At 37.4% G+C, this 21,109-nt stretch overlaps 1 protein-coding gene across 5 annotated transcripts in view; it reads left to right on the top strand.

Annotated features, from left to right (window-relative positions):
• The window catches only part of PTPRK (protein tyrosine phosphatase receptor type K), a 665,572-nt gene that overhangs the window by 523,294 nt on the left and 121,169 nt on the right, over nucleotides 1-21,109 (top strand). For all 5 annotated transcript variants that reach the window (XM_006144267.3, XM_006144266.3, XM_006144265.3 and 2 more), the window contains exons 9-13: nucleotides 2,274-2,383; nucleotides 3,637-3,838; nucleotides 5,191-5,296; nucleotides 16,733-17,006; nucleotides 19,961-19,997. In XM_006144267.3, the coding sequence (XP_006144329.1) occupies nucleotides 2,274-2,383; nucleotides 3,637-3,838; nucleotides 5,191-5,296; nucleotides 16,733-17,006; nucleotides 19,961-19,997 (729 nt within the window). The remainder of the gene's footprint in view (nucleotides 1-2,273; nucleotides 2,384-3,636; nucleotides 3,839-5,190; nucleotides 5,297-16,732; nucleotides 17,007-19,960; nucleotides 19,998-21,109) is intronic.

Raw genomic sequence — 21,109 nt, 5'->3', positions numbered from 1 at the left:
CTGCTGGTCCCTTTTCTTGGATCTTTATTTCATCAAAGTTTTATAATTTTTCTCATACAGCTCTCCTACATATTTTGTTCCTTAGTGGTTTTTTTTTTTTTTTTTTTTGGCTATAGGGCGCATGCACTCGCCAGACAGACAGACAGAGACAGAGAGACAGAAAGCGAGAAATCATCCCCCAGAGGGGATGGCCACATGGCAATCCCTTCTCCTCTATTCTCCTCTGGGGATCTTGGGCACACATGCACATGCGCCCGACGTGAGTTTAAGCCACTGGGTCCGGGACTCGAACCACAGTCGACTACGTGGGAGTCCAGCGACATAGCCATTATGCTAACTGCTAGTCCCGAGTCCTTATAGATTTTAACTCCATGTACATACACACACACACACACACACACACACACACACACACAGCATTTTTCTTAAGCTGCCAGGTCTGGGACTTGAAGTGCACAGTTGGTCATGTGAGATCCAGCCACCTTACCCACCACAACACTAGCTGGCTCACTACCCGTTTTTCATTATATAATTGTCCAAACATTGTAAACCATCCCGTTTTAAATAATTTGAAATGTATCTATGCTGTTTTGTAGTATTTGTAAGGCCTAATCATGTTGATTGAACAGAGGCAGTTATAATGCCACCAGATAAATGTTTCCTCGCTTAAGTTCTTATCCCCTTCTTCATATATGAAGGTGAAGAAATAACTTTCCTATAATTATAAGTTTATGTCATTTCAGTAGAACGAAACTACAGGTAGACCCTTGGGAAGAATCAAGATCTATTGCAGTCTTAGAATTACTATAGATTACACAGAGAGGCCGTAACTGTCCGTCCACTTTGATCAGCTTCATGGCCCGGGCAGACGCCATGGAGTACTCAAGAAGCAGGATGGTGGGGTAGGAAGGAGTAGATGCCTTTGGTTGACGTCATTCTGAGCATTCAGCTGACTGAAGTTGAGTGCTGGCTCTTTTCTTTTTACTGCGTGTTTCTTTCCTTTATGAACTTATTATTAATGTGCCAAATTATGTTGCCTGTCTCAGAGGTCATAACATCATCCATAGACTTCTTGTACATTGAAATAAATCTTCCTCTTTTGACATATCATTCAAAATTTCTTGATGCTGCTAGCCACGATGCAATGCATTTCCTTTGATCCAATGATTTTTAATTTATTTCAGCATTCACAAAGTGGCTGTATACTTTGAAACTACATTTCTAGATAATGTCATGTGTGAAGTTCACTGAAACATTTGATTAAGGGAAAATATTAATTAAAAATTGTACTTCTCCAATGTTAAGTTGATGTTTTCAAAAGAAACAAGTTTCTAAGACAACAGTTATGTATTCTACAACATTATCAGACTAGAAACTCTATATGAATAAATACTTAACTAGTCATTGAAATAATATATATGAAAATAAGATTCACGGAAGCAAAAGTATCATGTGCCTTGTATTTTGTGTATATCTGACACATCATGCAGCATTGCCACTGGGTAATGCCAGTTAAGTTACATTTACAAACAAAGACTGAAGTCTCCTCAATTTGGTTATACCTGGGGACACTTCAAAAGTAGTTACGTGGATTGATGAATTCTAAACAAGACTGATATTAAAAACTATTTTGATTCTTATCTCTTTAAAAAGTGAATTTTATTTAAAAGACAAAAGCAATGTCATTTAAACTTATTCATCTTTAATAACTTTTAAAACATTGTAATAATCAATGTAGCCCTTTTGTAGGCTATAGACAATAAATGTAGCTATAAAAATCAGCTTGACTATTAATGGACATTTCAATTTGATTCTATGTAATTTGGGTTTTGAATCCAATGAGTATTAACTATTATTATAATTCCATTATTTTCTGAACTTCGTTTATGGAGACTCTTTAGAGGATTATCCTAATCTTCAAAAAATCTTTAAGGGAAATACAACTCAATTCTAGAAACAAATTACAAATAAAATCTGCATGTTATTAAAAGTGTACAACAGAGAAAACTAGATAATTTATGCCACCCTCTAAAGTGATAGAATATTCTTTCAAGTAAAAATAACTTTGCATTTATCCATCTTCTGCTTTATAGCCTTACATATGTACTTTAATTTCCTTTTTACCAAAATAAAGTAAGAAAATGGTCATATGGTTGATTTTCTTTACAAAGACACATTTTCATTTCATTTTCAATGTTGACTTTCTAGCTTACATAATTTATATTTTGATTCCAATGTAGTGATTTTTATAATAAGAATCCATGTATTTGTAGTGCCCGGGCCTGTACCAGTCAAATCTCTTCAAGGAACATCCTTTGAAAATAAGATCTTCTTGAACTGGAAAGAACCTTTGGATCCAAATGGAATCATCACTCAATATGAGGTACTGGGAGATCAACCAAATTAATTGGAATGTAGGTTGAAGGAATAAAAGAGAGCAAGAAAAAGAAAAACGTAGCGAGAAATAATAAAAAAGGAGTAAGTGAGGATTAGGGGATTGAAACTGTTATTATTTCTTTTTTGTTTCAATTTACAAATACTTTGATTTCAAATTAAGTTTGAGAACAAATACAATTCTAGAACTTTTAAATTATGAAAATATATGCATATTTTAAAAATGTTTTTCTAGTATTTGAAAAGCAGAATTGTCCATCAATGGAAGTTATGTTATGTAAAGATTAAAATGATAATAAAAATACAGTGTGTTTGATGGTTATCATTTATAATCACACATAAAAATCTTACTTCTTTTAAAGTTAAAAAACTCACATCATACTATGATTTAAGAGAGGATATGGAGCATTTTCAGCATTAACTAGTTAAAACTAAAAAAAAAAAAGATTATTGACCTATCATAGAACTTCATCTTAATTTTGAATATAAGTCATTATCTTTTCAAATATGAGAAATATAAGATGCTAACAAGGAGAAATAAAAATATCATTTTAATTGCACAGATGAATAGTTCTGTTCCTGCTTGGTCAGTGTTGATTAGAGCTTAAATGCTTAAATTTCTAGTGGCTACTGACTGGATCATGGACCGGGCATCCCTGGCGCAGTCTTATATTTCAGGCTTATGGATAGGGGCTACCCTCCACAACAAAGGATTATTCGGTCCAAAATGTCAGCTGTATCCTTTTTAAGAAACCCCAGGCTCAGCCACAGTTGCACAAGTAGTCGAGTGCCATTGCACGATATCAGAACCATGTAGAAGACCCAGGTCTCCTACTCGTTCAAGCACTGCTTACATGAAATTTGTTATGTAACTCTGCCAAAGTATAGAATAATATTAACAATAAACAGTTATTGAACACTTTTTACATTCATAAACATTAAAGTACACAAGTGTAACATTTTGCATTTCTGCATGCATATTTAAGTGTGTTTAGTTGGTGTTTTTGGACAGAAGAAAATAGATGCATGTTGGTCTGGTCAGTATACTCTAAGTAGATCTGTGGATGGAAGGATAGAGTACAGAATGACAGAAATAATAGTGCTAAAATGAAAAGAAACAGAAGTAGAGATTGACTTCACAAGGATATTCTTGCATATTACCTTATTTTAAAGGGGCTTATTTACAATTTATTATTATGACTTATACTGCATATGTAATAGAAAATGTATTTCTTAAAACAGGTTAGCTATAGCAGCATCAGATCGTTTGATCCCGCAGTTCCAGTGGCGGGACCTCCCCAGACAGTATCAAATTTATGGAACAGTACACACCATGTGTTTATGCATCTCCACCCTGGAACCACCTACCAGTTTTTCATAAGAGCCAGCACAGTCAAAGGTTTTGGGCCAGCCACAGCCATCAATGTGACCACCAATATCTCAGGTATTCAAATAAATAAAATGCAGTTTGGGTTATTTGTGTTTTGGATAATCACATACACACTGAGTATAGTTTATCTGACTTATTGAACCTTTTATATTTATGTTTAATTGAAGACACTTTAAAGAATTACTTGAATACAAATTATTATTGGTTATACAAGTATGTCCAAACCTGAACACATCCCTTATTTAATTGATGATGGTACTTTTAAAAAGTGCGTTATATCTTTATTAAAAGTCTTTCAAAGTTCATTATAAATGCTAGTAAACCTTGTAAACTTTGAGTAGTTGGTAATTACTATGGTATCAATTCTTTACTATAAATAGATTTTATGAAAAGAATGGTAAAAGAATCTCATTCAAGCCAGCCATTGGCATGGTAGTTAAGGTGGCCAGGTCCCACATGACCAACTACATAATTTAAGTCCTGGACCCGGGGTCTTACAAAACACACCAGGCACATGTGCATGTATGTCCAAAGCTCCAAAAGGAGGAAGAAAAAAAAATCTTTGCTCCAATATTATATAGTACTACATACTGTGCCCCATTTTCCTTGACATTTTGATCATTTTAAGCAAATATGGCCTTGCCTTTTCTCTTAAAAATCACATATGAATGCACCTAAATTTCAGAATTGGGACTTGTGAGAGAACTTTAGGATAAGAAACAAAATTAAATTTCAGGTTCATTCTCTTCACAATTTTATAGTTTGCATTGGACTAGACTGCTTAATATTATTTTTCCTTCAGTCAAGTCATCAGTTGAACCTGATTAAAATCTTGCTAAATATTATTCGTTAATATGTCCTAACTCTACTCCAGTTTATTCAATATCATTTCTTATTTACTAAAGGATTGCTGTGTACGACACTTGCTCAATGTTTCCATCATGACCACCATAGTGGAAACAGTCCGGAGAAGAGCAGTACTGGGTCTCTCCCTATCTGTCCCAACATAAATGGCACCACTTCCCTGGGAAGAGCTCCATATGCCAGTCAGTAACCTGTGCTCCCCAGAATCTGCTCGGTCACCACCTTCCTACCATCCCATTGCTGATTTGAAGGTCTCAGGAAACCAAACCAAAGGCATCTGTTCAGGATATTTGCAATGTGAGCCATAGGTCACCAGATGATTATTTCAGTTTCAGCAGCTAACGCTGGCTTTGTAATGTCTGAAGCTTTAGGTCCCCAGGGCTAACATGCAATGGCAGATGCTGTGTTACAAAATAAGGTACATTGTAGGCAATCTGAGTGTAAATAGATTTTTCCTGAGTTAGGATCATTTTTTTCATCCAGACATACATTTCTGTGAATCTATTGAACTTTGTTTTTTCGTCATTAATCACTCTTATTAGCTCCAACTTTACCGGACTATGAAGGGGTTGATGCTTCCCTCAATGAAACTGCCACCACAATAACTGTGTTGTTGAGACCAGCTCAAGCCAAAGGAGCACCTATCAGGTAAGAGGGGGAAAATAATAGTGAAAGAAGAAAACAGCTAGTAGAGAAATGGTATCTCATGATTGCTTATCAGCCTATGAAGTGGTTCATTTCTGAGACATTCATTTGACAAGTATTCTCAGGGAGGTTTTATTTTTGTGTTTTTGTTGATTTGTTTTTCATTTGGACAAAGCCTGCACTTAGACCTGTAGTTAAAAGCAAAATTCGCAGGAAATTTCTGAGCTATTCATAAGCTGAAACATTCATTGCTCTGTGGTATTTGATTTAAGAGCATTGCCCTTCTTCCCCCTCTAGTCCCATTTCATTTCACTTCCTTCGTTGGTATCTATGGCATATGAGCTTTGAAGATATTTGTCGGAAATAGGATGAGAAAATAACTCTTGTCCCAGGCAGTAAATCAGTTATGAATAATTTCATAAGAGTGATTGAAAAATAGGAAGCTTCGAGAAAATAAGAGCAGAAGAATTATAATGCACGAAGCCTATGTGACCTTTTAATTCCTGAGTTGTTTCTTATCAGGAGTTCCCTAGTAAATAATAAAGTTCAATGTGTCATTTTCATTATCTTTTCAATATAAAAACCTTTCATACTACCTACTTCTCCCCGTCCTTCAGGAAGTTATAAGCCATGTCTTTTTTTTTTTTTTTTTTTTGCCATGTCTTTTTTTAGGGATTGTGTTGAATTATTCTAACCATTTTGATGTTTGCATATTTGTAATTAAATAAATATCAAAATCTCAGTTATTTTCTTTGAAAACATGTATACTTTGTGAACATTTTGTAACCAAACTTTAATAGAAAAATCAAGGCACAGAATCCGTGTAGGTATTTCATAATTGAGTTATTTCAGTTTGTTTACCTGTTCTCTCAAAAAATAAAGTCAAGGGGTTTGCAGGTAATGTAGTTGTGAAAGCTCTGGACCTCCCACATAGCCGACTGTGGTTCCAGTCCTGGATCTGTGGCTTTTTTTACTCGCTTTCTCTCTCTCACTGCCTATCTCTGATAAGCACATGTGCCTATAGGCCAACTTTTAAAAAAATAGCAATAATAAATAAAATAAAGTAAATTTTAAAGATTAATAAGTTTAATCCTTTTTCTATGTGTAAAATGAATATAGTCAACCTATAAGCACATATTGAGTATTCAAATAAAGGACTAAACAGTGTTATAGAACATCACTGTTAAGAAGGAAAACTTTTTCTTAATATAGTATACTCATAATAGGACGAGTCTTAAAGAAAGCTCTTAAGTCCCTTCTGACTAAAAATCATGGGTATGCTGCACCAGGAGGAGAGAGATGGCTGAGTGTACTTACAATATAAACACTGTGAAGCACTGGCTACTTGAAAATTCAAAGTAAGTACATAGTGCTACTCATGAATCAATGATCTGTGAGTGAATCTGATTGCTGATCCAAAGGAAAGAGAGAGAATGCCTGCACTTAACATCTTTTTCTATTGACAAGTAATCAGGGTCATTCACATGCTCCTACCTGTGATAAAATTTACTTTGTAGGTGTTCAGTTCTGCTACTGCTATTTAAATGAACTACCAGCTACTTGCATTTATCTTTTTAAGAGTTAGGTATCTGAGTAAATTCAGCTTTACTTTCCTTAAGTCGGAAACACACTGTATTGTTATTATTTTATAACTATTCTGTATAACCTATCTTCCGTAACTCTTACTCAGTTCATGGTTTCCACATATTTGACCCTGTGTTAAGTATCAGGTCCTGTTCTAGGTATTACAAAAGTAAAGATAAAGTGACCTCAACAAAACACAGAGCTTCGGGACCAGCAGTTAGTGTAATGGCTATGTCGCTGGACTCCCATGTAGTCGACCATAATTCCTGTCCCGGACCCGGTGGCTTAAAACTCACACCAGGCGCTTGTGCGTGTGTGCCCAAGATCCCGAGAGGAGAATGGAGGAGAAGGGATTCGGTGTGGCCATCCCCCCTGGGGAGTGACTTCTCGCTTTCTGTCTCTCTGTCTCTCTCTGTCTTTCTGTCGAGCGCACGTGCCCTTTAGCAAAAACTTCTCAAAACAAACAAAAAAACCACAAAGCTTCTGCCTAGATTTGTCACAGACTATCACAATCATGGTAGTGTCAGCTCCCGTGGCCTAGTGGTTAAGGGAACACTACCTTGGTTCAAACAGAACCGTGGTGGCCTGAAAATCATGCTGGCGACATTTGTGTGCGTGCCCCAAATTTTGACAGGGTGGAGAAATGAAGGAGAAGATATAGCGGCAAAACCACATCCTATTGGGAAGTGCTTTCTCTCTTTCTCTCTCTCTCTTTCCACACACAAACAGACACACACACACGCACACACACACACACACACACACACACACACACTCTGGCAATTAAAAAAATGCCTTTTAAATCTTAGTTTATCGCTGGTATTCAGAAATTTTGCTCAGTTAGTGAATGTGCTACCGATAATACATTTTAAAATAAAAAAAATTTCTTCTACTTCATTTACCTTTATCAAGTAATTTTTTATTTTTGGAGAGGCTTTTGTTTTTGTTTTTGTTTTGTTACAGGGTGCGTGCGCTCTCAAGAGAGAGCCAGAAAGCGAGAAATCTTCCCCCCCACCCCCGCCTCCATGGGGGATGGCCACACTGCAATCCCTTCTCCTCCATTCTCCTCTCGGGATCTTGGGCATGCACACACACACGCACCAAGCGTGAGTTTAGACGACTAGGTCTGGGACTAGAACCACGGTCTGCTACATGGGAGTCCAGCAACATAGCCATTACGCTAACTGCTGGTCCCAATTTATCATGTGATTTTTAAGGGCCAAAACTTTATATAGTCTGAACTAATGGTTGTGCAAAATAATCTTTGATAATTATGTATACTCTTTTCTCTGACACAGAAATGCCCCGCTTTGAATTTGTTGGCAAGATGTTTGACCTTTTCTGGAATTGAGCCTGGTGGCTGAGAACTCCAAATTGCACACTGTAGGAGATTAATGCTCAAGAACAAATTAATTAATAAATAAAAATAAATCCTGGAATACTACAAGAAGAAATAATTGAATGATAATATATTTTTAATTTTTTTATAATCAGTTTTCCTACTAGGGAAAAAAATCTGTTTCTCAACTGATATTTGAATTCCTTCAAGTCCATCTTTAGTTTTTTGTGGTGACTTGCCTTGCTCACCTACAGGTGGGTGACAGATGGCAGGACCAGACTGGTCTAGTCAGGCAGCTTGGCGTCAGATGAGCCCGGCCTTCTTGCCCTGGTAATCTTCAGTCGAGTCATGCTGTCCTCTTTCCTCTGACCATATTCCTACCTTCAATCTCCGTATTGGAAACTGACTTATCTAGAAGCTTATCTGCTCTGGTACCCTAATTTCTTTGAGAAACTTTATTTTCTAATTTGATATGCTCATTTGCATAACACCAAAATTATGGTCTGCTACCTGAAAACTTTGATTCCCGTCACCTCCTTTAATTGTACTTGAAATTATTTGACCAATTGCTTCTTTATTTATGTTGACCTACCACAATTTCCTCTTGGTTGTGCTCAGTGCCATTTCACTCTATGACCATTTCCCTACCACTTCCCCTCCACCTCCTCACAAATGTCTGTATGCCACCAAGCTAACCCTCCTGAGAGCATCCAGTGATTAGCTTGTCTGCGGTCATATACTCTAAACACTGGATTCTGTCCTTCCCTGTTTGATAACATCGCTAGCCTCTGTCAGATTGCATTTCATCAAACATTTTTCCCAACTCTAGTGGAAATACACATTCCGTCTTCCTGATCTTCCGAATGGCAAGCAAACCATAACTATGCAATCATCTATCAGAACAACTGGGCTATCTTTGTTATAAAGAGTGTGCATATTTGGCTTAGGACAATTAAGAAAGCTAAAATCACCAATAGTTTCTATAAATGTGTTTATTCAGTACCATTCTATATGTACCAGAAGCTGAGGTGGATACTTGGGTTAGAAATCCACATAAGATGATTCAGTATGTGCCCATATTTGAAGGTGATAAACTTATAAATCAGTGACTGGATACGAATAAAATGTGATTAAGTACAATGACAGCAGATAAAAAATATGATCTTAGTGGGACCAGCAGTTGGCGTAATGGCTATGTCGCTGGACTCCCATGTAGTCAATACAGTTCGAGTCCCAGACCCGATGGCTTAAAGCTCACACCGGGTGCGTGTGCATGCGTGCCCAAGATCCCATGAGGCGAATGGAGGAGAAGGGATTGTGGCGTGGCCATCCCCCCTGGAGGGTGATTTCTCGCTTTCTGTCTGTCTCTCTCTGTCTGTCTGGCGAGCACACATGCCCTATAGCAAAAACCTCTGCAAAAAATAAAAAATAAAAAAAAGTGATTGTGGAGGTGAGTTTTGAGGAACAGACCTGAGTTAGTGCAAGGGTGACTCTGACTAGAGAAGGGAGAGTTAAGGATGAGGAGGAGTGACAGCAGCTAAAACTGGAGATATAAGCAGGGGCTAGAACAAGAGGCTGGTTAGTGACAGCCTAAAAACTAACCATGACCACAGAAGGACTATATGCAGGAATTATCATGGGCAGTTGTACATTTTTAGAAAGAGCACTAATAGAAACATAGAAACTGGACTGAAACTAATCCAGGCTGAAGGTTGGAATGCTCCCAATGAGAAGTGCTAATGGGCCACATTAAGAAAGAGCAATAGTACCGCAGGCAAGTCTCTGCCTTCTACACAAGGTTTTCAGTAGGTAAGATGTATGATGCTTGGCAGGAGTGGAACTGGAGTGGAGGCTAGGTGCACGACAATGGTAGCTTATATTGTCGAAGTGATAGCAGAATAAAAACTTATCTAAGAACTCAAGGTATGTCTATTGGTTATTAAGTAATAAATATTTTTAGTACTGCTATCCTAAATGAAAAGAATGCATGATCTATGGAATAAGAAGATATTTTGTGTATTTTGCCTATGTTGCCAGTATTTACACTGAGTTTTATTTTCTAAGATATACCATTTGCAGAATAAACACCAGAGTAAACTCCAGTTCTAAATAATATAGAAGTCAGTGTCATCAACTACTCCGTCTTTCTGTCACCCGTAAAGACTGCCTCCCTGTGCTAATCTAAAACATGTATAGCAAAATCTTGGCAAGTGTGGTTCTTTGACAAAATTAAGTTTTGATTTTATAATCATTCCCAAATATGAAAGTTGCTTCCTGACTTAACTAGAACTTTGACTCTTCTTACCAGTTTTTGGGGATCTATCCTTATAACTGTCATCACCTGACAATCATTACTATGATTCATTAAATGGATATTTTCCACATTTAGAATCAATTCCTAAAAATACATTATTCCTTTTCTTTTTTTCCTGAAAGGAATATTTTCGTCATAAATTAATTAAAATTCTAACCTGAAGAGGTGTAATTTTAAATGATAGTGAATGTAATGTCCCACTAAAATGTCCCATTTATTAAAAAATTGGCTCAGTGTAACTGTTTTCAAAAGATGAAAGTAATAGCAGAATGTTATAAGAACATATGCTGTATTAAAAGGCATCCTAAAAAAAAATTTACTGGGAGCTAGAACTTGGTTAAAGATAGAACTTTTTAACGTTAACGGCAGGATTTGGAACTTTGTTGATTCAGGAACTGATAGTTCCTCTTACATAAATAGGAAAATCATGAGAGAGTTGGCATGTGTGTTTATGATAGAGACGAGGGACTATGATGGTCTCCAGGGAAAATAATTCAACCTTTGCTCTTATGATCAGAATGCTGGCAGCGGGACAGTATGAGCAATGGCAACTATGGAAACTTCAGATGTCTGTTCTGAAGAGGTGCAGTAAAACAATGGAGTTAGGAATTTCTCCTGAAGCTTTAAGGAAACATTTTAGAGGAAATATGAGAGAATTTTTATTGTTGCATAATTGGTATTTTGCTCTCATCAAGAAGCTGTGCAAGACAAAATTATAGCTAAATTCATAGTTGATTTACTTCTAATGAGTTTAAAAATTCATTGTAGACTGTTATTCTTAATTTTGGGTTCAAATCTAACATTTGTAAGTCTTAAATCAGGAAGACTATCTACCATATGTATCATATAATATCTTTTTGAGTTAATGGCAAAATCTCCTATACATGTTTTCTTAGTCTTATATGTGAGCAGAACTTGTATGAGAAGTCATCATTTGGCCAACCCCAAAACTAAAAATGACTGCATACTAATAATGCTTAATCAAGTTAGATTAAAATACAGTGAAATATATCATTGTTAATTTTTTAAACGTAAATCACATTTTCAATATCAAATGAAGTTTCATGATGTTATATTGATTTTAACTTAATTATAGTAATATTTTAAATTTTTAATTAAAAGGGTTGAAGAATATATGAAATATGGGAAGAGTGAGTAAAAATGTTAAGATGGCTTTGGAATACTGTATTTTTAATTTGTAGAGTACTACGCTCAAGTAATATTTTGATCTAACTAGAGTTAAGTACCATTAGGTAATTAGGCAAATACAGGAGTGAAAAAGCACAAGGCCCATTTAATGCAATCAGTCAAATCACTCCTAATTTGATTTCTCATGTTTTATTTTCTGTTTTATAATTAATTTGTGATGATAAATAAGAAAGTAGCAAGTATGAAAACAAATTTATAATAGTGGAGATGTGGTTGGAGAACAGCCTTTCAAACTGAACAGAGAACAAAAGATAGCTTATTTTAAGCATGAACTTAATCATTTATAGTTTGGGGTTCCATCCAAGGTTAGATGAGATCTGTCCCTATAGTAACTTTTGGATAGTTTTGCAGTTACTTTTTGCTAAGTGTAAACACTTTTTAAGGACTTACTATGATTACAGTTGATCTCTGTACAGATTATACACATGCTGTCTTCATGTGCATGAAAAAAGATAAAATAGATGCACTAAGTGATGGGTCTTGAAAGGAGCTGATTGAAGACCGAGCCCAGCTAATGACAGTAAAATGCCACAAGAGGATTTTGAACAGAATCATTACATGGAAATACACTTTTCATATTTTCAGTATGCTGAAAAAGATAGCATGCTGAAGAGTGTTCTGAAAGGAAAGATAGCATTATAGCAGACAGGCATGTGCCAAGATTTTAAACTGGAAAGGGTATTTCTGGGTGATGTGATAGAAGAATAATAGTATAATTTTAGCTTGGTTAGAGTGTGAAGGCAAAAGAGAATAAAGAAATGACTTAAGATGACTCTGAAAATCTGTATCTAGGTAGCTGTCTCAGTCACTTTAAGTGCTTACCATGGGCAATTACAGATTCACAAATGGAGATTTTAGAGAGAGTATTTGGGGTTTTGTGGTTTAAACCTGTATCAAACTTGAGAGGGGCAAGGAAGCATTCTAACAAGAACTTAAGACATTTCAAAAAAAGAAAAATAAATATAAGGACCATAAGAAGTGGGACTTTTTTTCATCTCGATCCTCAGTGCCTGCATGGTAACTGTTCAATATATAACTGTGGAATGAAAATGAGGAAATGAGAATTTCCTTACTGAAACATTATGCAAATGATGCTCAGAAATTTTGAGGAGAAAAGAGTACTCTTTCACAGAGAAATATAAAATATCTTGGAGAGTTGTAACTAAGCAAAAACATCAGTATAAAAGGCAAAAACAATTTATTAATTCCCCAAGTATTTATTTAAATGTCCATTATCCTAATTTGAAACCATACTTGAATATGAAATGTGATGATTTTTATATCAATTTGTGGAGTTGAGTATAGTTGGGGTTGAAAAAAATCACCCAAAACAGAGCTGAGTGTTATGAAGACACGGCTCTTGGCAGGGTGTGGAGTTGGATGGGAGGGAATGGATGGAGATCTAGCTATCTCTGCTTCACTTTCTGTGAAGTCAACTAAGGCACAAAGAATATTTCAGAATCTGCCAGGAAGCTAAGGTTCAGAAGTCTTTCTGTCTGTGTGTTAGTAGTCTGCTTGGGCTGGGTGACTTACACAATAGACATTTATCTGTTACAATGGTAGAAGCGGGGCAGTACAAGATCTAGATGCTGATAGTGAGTTCTTTGTGAGGGCTCCTCATGGAAACCGAAGTCCTTTCCCAAAGCCTCTCTCATGTTCAGGGTTTGGGTGTAAACACATGAATTTTAGGGCACCCACCCCTTCAGTTCATAAAAGTATATTTTAAAATAGAGAAAGAATGAAATAAAGCTCATGGTGTAAGTTTTAATGGGAACTCAATTTCTCTGTCTCAGTTTCTTAGTAGTAACAAAAATATGACATTTCCTTTCTCTTGTGACCAAAGAATAAATGAATAATATTAGTAAAGAAAAGATGTATACAAGCTTAAATTCCATGCCAATAGAGTATTAAGAAATATGTATAGTGGGACCACCAGTTGGTGTCATGGTTACATTGCTGGACTCCCACATAGTTGACTGTGATTTGAGTCTCAGACCTATCAGCTTAAAACTCATGGAGGCCATTGTGTTTGCCCAAAATCCATAATTCTGAAAGGAGAATGGATTGGTGTGGCTATGCTGCCAGGGGGCAGGTTTCTTGCCTTTTTTTTTTTGTCTGAGAGAGAGAGATTTTGCTGTAGGGTGTGTGTGCTCACTAGAGAGACAGAAAACGAGAGATCACCCCCTCCCCCCAGGAGGGATAACCTTCTCCTCTTGAGATTTTGGTACATATGCTCCATGCGTCCAGCATGAGTTTTTAGCCACCTGGTCTGGGACTTGAACCGCAGTCAACTTCATGGGAGTCCGGCAACATAACCATTAGGCAATTTGCTGGTCCTGTTGGTTTTTATCTCTCTGTCGCTCTCTGTCTCACCAGCAAGAGTACACCAAAAATCTCTCAAAAAAAAAAAAAGTGGGGAAATAATTTTCTTAATGTATGTTCTTATAAAAACATTCCCAACTTGTAAAACTGAAATAATTTCACTTTCATTTCATTGGGAGTGATGCCAAATCAGAAAGTTCAATCCAAGGTGTTGATTTTTTTGTCTTTTATAAAACCACACTTGAGATTTTTACCCGGAGAACAGATTGTATGTACCTTTTCTCCCTTCATCCCTCCCCAGCACTGGCAGTTTGCTTTGCTCTTCATAGATCTGGAGAAACAAAATGTCTTGTGTGAAGTAACCTTAATTTGGAATGTAGAATCTATGTCAGTTCAATAGAATTAATAAACATTGATTGCTCTCCAGTTTTTCTGAATTTATCTAGGTTTCTATTGAGGCAGGAAATAATTTTCAAGAAATAATGTTTAAGATGATTGCTCATTAGGGCAAAGTGTAAGGTTGGGTTTGGAGAGGATGTATGATTGTAGGTGAATATGGATGCACTCAGAGGGCATGCAAACATAAACATATAAATACCAATTATAAATTAAAAATGAAACAATAAGGCTAGGTTTGCTCAGTATAACATATGTCAGCTATGTCATCCATTTGTTCTTTCTCTGGGGCTATCCTTATGTAGTTCCTGTATTTTAAAATTGATAAACACCTGCGTATGGAAGGTTCAGAGAGCATGCATCATATCAGAAGCACTCTTAGAAAGTTAGCAACACAGCTTGGCAGGGGTATAGAACATGATGTAGTACACATAATTTGTGGGAAAACACTTCTGTCCTAGTTACTTGCTCAAAGAGTTCCTGACATTAATATAATTTCTGTTCTCTTGCTAGAGAACAGGAGATTGACAGTAACCTACAAGTTTCTTAGCCACATTTTAATGGAAAATAGTATCTTGAATAATTAGGAATAAAAAAATATTTGATTTATAAATTAAATTGTAATTTAATCCTTTCTTTTAATCGATGGCTCTATCCTTTCTCAAGAGAGTAACTCTTTTAGTCTATGAGGGTCTTTTTTTTTTTTGGTGGTATTACAGAATTTATATTAAAATTTTGTGCAGATTCTGAACTGTTTCCATTTTAACAGAGGTAAGTTCAGTTTCTCATTCTCTCTTCTTCCCTTCATTTTCTTTTTTGGTAGTTTCTTAAAGAAAATACTCTATTCTTGCTGAAGATCCATTGAATAGTGACTGTTTTCCTCATATACAATAGAAGGAGCATCTTAGCCTAGAGACTCAAAATTGAACATGAGACCTTATACATGGTTAATTTATAAGCTACTACACTGCATGTTTTCATGACATTCGGGCATTTTGAGACATTAACATATATTAATAATATATAACACGTTAATATTAATATCAATTTTCCTAGGTATGTTTTATCTAACAATGTTTTATCTAAAGCTTTTCCTACAAAAAATATTAATAGAGCAGTTTCAAAAATGTATAAAAAAAGAAATGACGAGAGATCAGGCAATCTTTATTCAAAAGTTGGCACTATTTATTTTTTTCCTTATTCTCCACTATAAAATAACAGCTATGGTAGAAAAGTTTTAAGACTTTTACAAAAGGTATTGCAAGGTTTAGGTTAGAGCTTTAATAGGCCAGATGCCATCTGTTTCTACAATTTGTAACATTTTATTATTAACCACTCCAGACGAAGGAGGCCGTCTATTTTGGTGGCGAGGACAGATTTCTGTCCATCTGTGCCCGTATTGCCGCATGTCACTTGTACTTTAGATCTGCGTAGCTCTGAGCCCATGTCGATGCCGTGGCAAGGTCGGGAGGTGGAGAAGCCTGTCAGCACGTTCTGTCTCTGAGGCTGTGACGACTGCACACTGGTGCTTCCAGTGCCGCCCTGAGGCAGTCGCTCTGTTGGGCCTCGGAGCTGGGCCTTCCTTAATATCATTTCAAGGGAAAATGTTCATTTTAGACATTTGAAAATACTAGACAAAGAGCTTAATCTATCATGTGTCTCTGGCTAATGTCAAAGAGCTTATTAGGTGACACATTTCTCAACACTGGACGATACGGAGCATCCTGTGGTGGTTTTCTTCCTGTTTTCAGCTCTCCCTCACGACGTCAGTGGTAGGGCAGCGGGGAGCAGAAACTGTGTATGATTGTATTGCAAAACAGCTGAAAGGAAAAGCACAAAGGGTTAAGACTGACTTGAAACAAATATTTTTAAATATGGCATGTTAATTTGAAACTTCCGGTTCCTTCATAAACAACTTGCTGTCTCATATCTCTTTTTTCCTTTTCTTTTTTTCCTTTTTTTTTTTTTTTTCCCCATTGGAGAGGTTTTGCTGTAGAGCTCCTGTGCTCGCCAGAAAGACAGAGAGAGACAGAGAGACAGAAAGCAAGAAATCACCCCCCAGGAGAGTTGGCCATGCTGCAATCCCTTCTCCTCCATTCTCCTCTTGGGATCTTGGGCACGCACGCACACGTACCCAGCATACGTTTCAGCCACTGGGTTCAAGACTCAAATCGTGGCCGACTACATGGGAGTGCAGCGACATAACCCTTACGCCAACTGCTCGTCCACTGGTTCATATCTCTAACTAGGTACCTTTTTTCCCTTTTTCCAAAAGTGCTTATCAGATTGTTGTGGAGGAGCTACATCCACACCGAACCAAGAGAGAAGCCGGAGCCATGGAATGCTACCAGGTTCCTGTGACCTACCAAAATGCCATGAGTGGGGGTGCGCCCTATTACTTTGCTGCAGAACTGCCTCCAGGCAATCTTCCTGAACCTGCCCCATTCACAGTGGGTGACAACAGGACCTATCAAGGCTTCTGGAATCCCCCTTTGGCTCCACGCAAAGGCTACAACATCTATTTCCAGGCAATGAGCAGTGTGGAGAAGGTGAGCTTCCTCTGAGATTGCTTTTTCACTGCCTTGTGGAAAAGCTGGAGTCGAATGTTATAAATACTCAGCAACATTTGTCAAGGTTAAAAAAAAAAAAGAAAGAAAGAAATCGATGTGCAGGGGTGGTGGGTGGTGTTTCTGTTCCTAGCCATGTGCACAGTTCTAGGCCTGCTGTAGGGTGGAGGCGGCTACCAGTTAGATTTCACAGGACCCTTGTTTCCTAGTAACTGCTTGTGCTGCGCCTTGTCTGGAAAGCCCACAATAGCAGTTGTGAGTAAAATGATTGGAAAGTAGGTGTGCTGCAACTGGGACTCCACCCCCAGTAAATATTGCGCATTGTTCTGGCTTCCTTGCTCTGCTGCTGGCACACTTCAAAAGATTAAATTTACTGCAGGATAAACAGAGTGCCTGTTCCACAGCAGGCTAATAAACCCTTATAAACTTTCCAGGGGGTTCAAGCCAAGCAGTAAATAACAAGTAACAATCCTCTGATTACAAAGTAATAGGACGCCTGTGGTATATCCGACAGAACCTAAACAGAAGGCCTCTGGGCGGCACCTGTGTGCTGTGGCATTGCGCAAGCCCGCTTCCTGTTTCCTCCTGGCCCCTCCTTTTCCCATCTTGGACACAGTCACTTCCGAACACCGCTGCTGATCCCAAATGAATATGGAAGAGGAAGACACAGCAGGAAGTTAGAAACTACCATTGGTTCCCTATGGAGGGAAACAACCTGGCCTTTTGTACCTCATACTGTTCTCATTGAAAGATTTTCTTTCCTATAACTTACTTTATTTATTTATATATATTTGGCAGAGGGAGATAGGAAAGAGAATGATGGGCGTACGAACTTCTGCAATTTAAATTCCAGGAGGATCATGACATTTTTATGGGCTCGTAGCTATGCAGGAAATTTCTGGGTTTGTATAATTGAGTCCCTGAGGTGGCACCTGGGAGGTGATGTGACCTGTGTGCTGCACATTCGTGTCAGTCACATTGTGTCACACACCAGTCTAATTAGAAGATGGAGCAATCCATGTGCATTTCTGCAGGGGCCGTGAGAATGTGGGGCTTGATGAGCTGCTTTTGAATGTGAGCTTTATTTTTCTGCTTACCTGCGTGGTTGGATTATAGTAGATGGAAAAAACTAAGTGCCACAGCATCTTCTAAGGTATACTCCAAAGCCAGAGGCAGTTCAAGAAGGCTTGAAGAAGCGCTTTTCTCATTCTAGTTTATCTCTGTATTACTGGAGTCTATCGAGGCAAGTCTGATGTCCACATCCCATCACCACATCATTCAGTGCCACTGGTGTGACTGGGCTGCTGAGAAAACACAATGCTTTGTAGGGTCAGTTGGTAGTACAGTGGTAACACATCTGCAGCCCAACCCACCCAGGAAGATCTGGAGTTCACTTCCCAAAGTCTCCCTGTGCACACAGGGCGAGGCACGTGTGCCTCTGGTCCGAGCTGGAGCAATCACAGTGTGAAAACCTTGTTAGGTTGTCTCTCTCTCAATCTCATGAGAGAGAAATGGATAAACTTAAAAACAAGAGAGAGAATACTTGGAACATTATCAATCCATTCTAGTATAAAGTAGCATAAAGGTAAAAGAAAGGTTTGTGTTGGGCTTTTCATCTTTGGAGAGGTGAGAGTTTCCAAATTAACTTTTGTTGTTTGGTCTCTTGTAGAAGAAGAGTGTTAATGAATGTCTGTTACTTAGAAAGGATTTTTCTCTGACACCCCTTAAAGGCTCTGAAACGAACTTTCTCACCTAATTGTTAATATGTCTACAATGTAGTTTAATCAAAGTACAGAGTAACAACAATGTATTGCTCGGTTGTCATGACAAAAAGAGTTTTAAAATTGACCAGGCTCCCACCAGCAGAGGCTGCTAATGCCAGCAGAGAGTTAAAAGCCATTACTTTTAGGAAATCAGAATCTGTCTAGGTCTTTTTGAGAACGTGAAATAATTTCTTGTAGCTTACTATGAAGGCCTTTAGTCACAATGAAGTAATAGAAGTGCAAGATTTTATTTTTAATTACTAACTCACCCCTCAATGCTTTATTTGCTTAATTAAAAAATGGTAAATGCTTAAGAGCAGATTATAAACTCTTGACTTGTCAACGTGTATCAGTGGAACTGCTCAAGATGGAGTTATAAATGCATCTGGAAAACAAATAGCCTCTATTTTGTTCACAGTCACCTTTTCCAACCTTTTGTGTATTCAAAGACATACACTGAGTGAATGAAGCCTGGGAGGAGATGGGCAGGGGCCCAGACATACCTGGCAAGGACTGATCTCCTACTGCCACCTCACATCATTGAAAAATAACAATAGTAGTTCTTGTTCTTTCCTATTCCTCCTTCTGCTTCTGCTTTCTCTATCCCCTCTGACTAGCCTGAAGAGGAAAATAATCTAGGCTGAGAAATATTTAACTCCTAACCGCTTAATTGAAAGGACTGAAAATTATACTGCAATTGTGATGCCACATTTTGATGATTTTTCTAACGACTGTTATTTAGCTCTTTAGTCAAGCTATGATCCAAGTGAGTGTATGTAATATTCAGCTTCGGTCTGAGTGTACAACTATCCATTGAAAATTAAACTTATGTTTAGATCTGCCATGGATTAGCTTTATAAGTACTCTCTCTCACACATAGTCTAAGTACAATAAATGAAATAGGACACTCTATTACTTTTCCCAGACAAACTAACAAGGTGAAACAGATATCTTTAGAAAATACTGGAAATTTTTTTTGAAGTTTTGTTTTCGATTAAAAGAAGTTCTCAGGATATATATTTTTTAAAAAAAGTTTCCTTAGTATTGTACTTTGGCTGTTGATAATTCTATTTTATGTTCTCAGGTTGATCTTCATTAATAGCTATAGTTTATGAAATAAGAAACATTATCTAGACTTTGACTTTTTTTTTTTTTTTCATTTTTTTCCATCAGGAAACTAAAACCCAGTGTGTACGAATTGCTACAAAAGGTAAGAGGTTTGCTGCTGCCTTATTTTTTTTTTTTTTTTAGCTCCATTCACCCTTCTAAAATGAAAGAGCTTTGTTCCCTGCCTTAGGGCTAATTAAATGTGGCAGTTCTATTACAGAATATTTGTAGAAGGCCCAGTTAGACTGCCAGCCCAGTTCTCTGACTCACTGGGTGTCTTTAACATGTAATCGGGTGCTACTTCCCACCCTCTAGTACTCCACTGAAGGAATCTTGTTATGAGAACAGGAAGGATTTAGAAAACCTTAGAAGGGCTTACTTCTGCCATTTAGCGTCTGAAAGGTTTTGTGCTGCCGATCACCCGATGTATTAGGAAATGTTCAGCAATGGCAGCTCAAAATAGCAAGCTGCTTGTTTAAAAACCTGTTACTTTTTCTGGTAGACAATCAACCATAGTAAGAACCAAGGTAGTTCATGCGTTTATAAGGGTACAGGTGTAGACGCTGGTCCATATCTTCATTAATACTACAGTTTGACTGGAAATACTTATTATTATGATTTTTTAAATCAACGAATGTCCAAAGGGTAGATCTATGATAACCCATTGCCAGGACAATGCCTGCTGACCTCACATACCATATCATGGTTTATTCGCCTACTTTGTTTGAGCAAAGACCCAATTTCATTATTGAATGTATATTTAAGAATTTGGAATGGGGGGAAATCTCCTGCAATCTCTGTGCTTATAATCCTTCATTTAAGTTATTTGATTGAGCCTGGAGGGGAGAGAGAGCTACTTGGTGTAACAGGAAACAAGAAAAAGCTGTCTGCATTCCTCTGCAAAGGATTGGCGCTCTGCGTGGTTTGCTGCCAGAATGAGTATTAGACCCACATTCATGAGCAGTGGTTGATTCATTTGGGGTAAAAATGAATGGCCATATTCTGTCTGTGCTGGCATCATTCCTTTCTTCATTTTTCTCCATCTAATCATCAATCTGCTCAATTAGCATTTGTGTTTTGCTCTTGCTTTGTGAAGGCAATAAAGAAAGGCTTTCCCCTGGGCTCCTAAAGATAATAAAGAAGCTTCACAGAAGAGAAAAAATACACTTGTTCAATTCAAATATTAAGATTCATCATTAGCATAAAAAAAGCATC

The sequence above is a fragment of the Tupaia chinensis genome, unplaced genomic scaffold, assembly GCF_000334495.1.
Source record: "Tupaia chinensis unplaced genomic scaffold, TupChi_1.0 Scaffold000117_2, whole genome shotgun sequence".
NCBI lineage: Eukaryota > Metazoa > Chordata > Mammalia > Scandentia > Tupaiidae > Tupaia > Tupaia belangeri.
The sequence above is the reverse complement of the archived record's forward strand: the minus strand, read 5'-3'. Positions and strand labels throughout refer to the sequence as shown.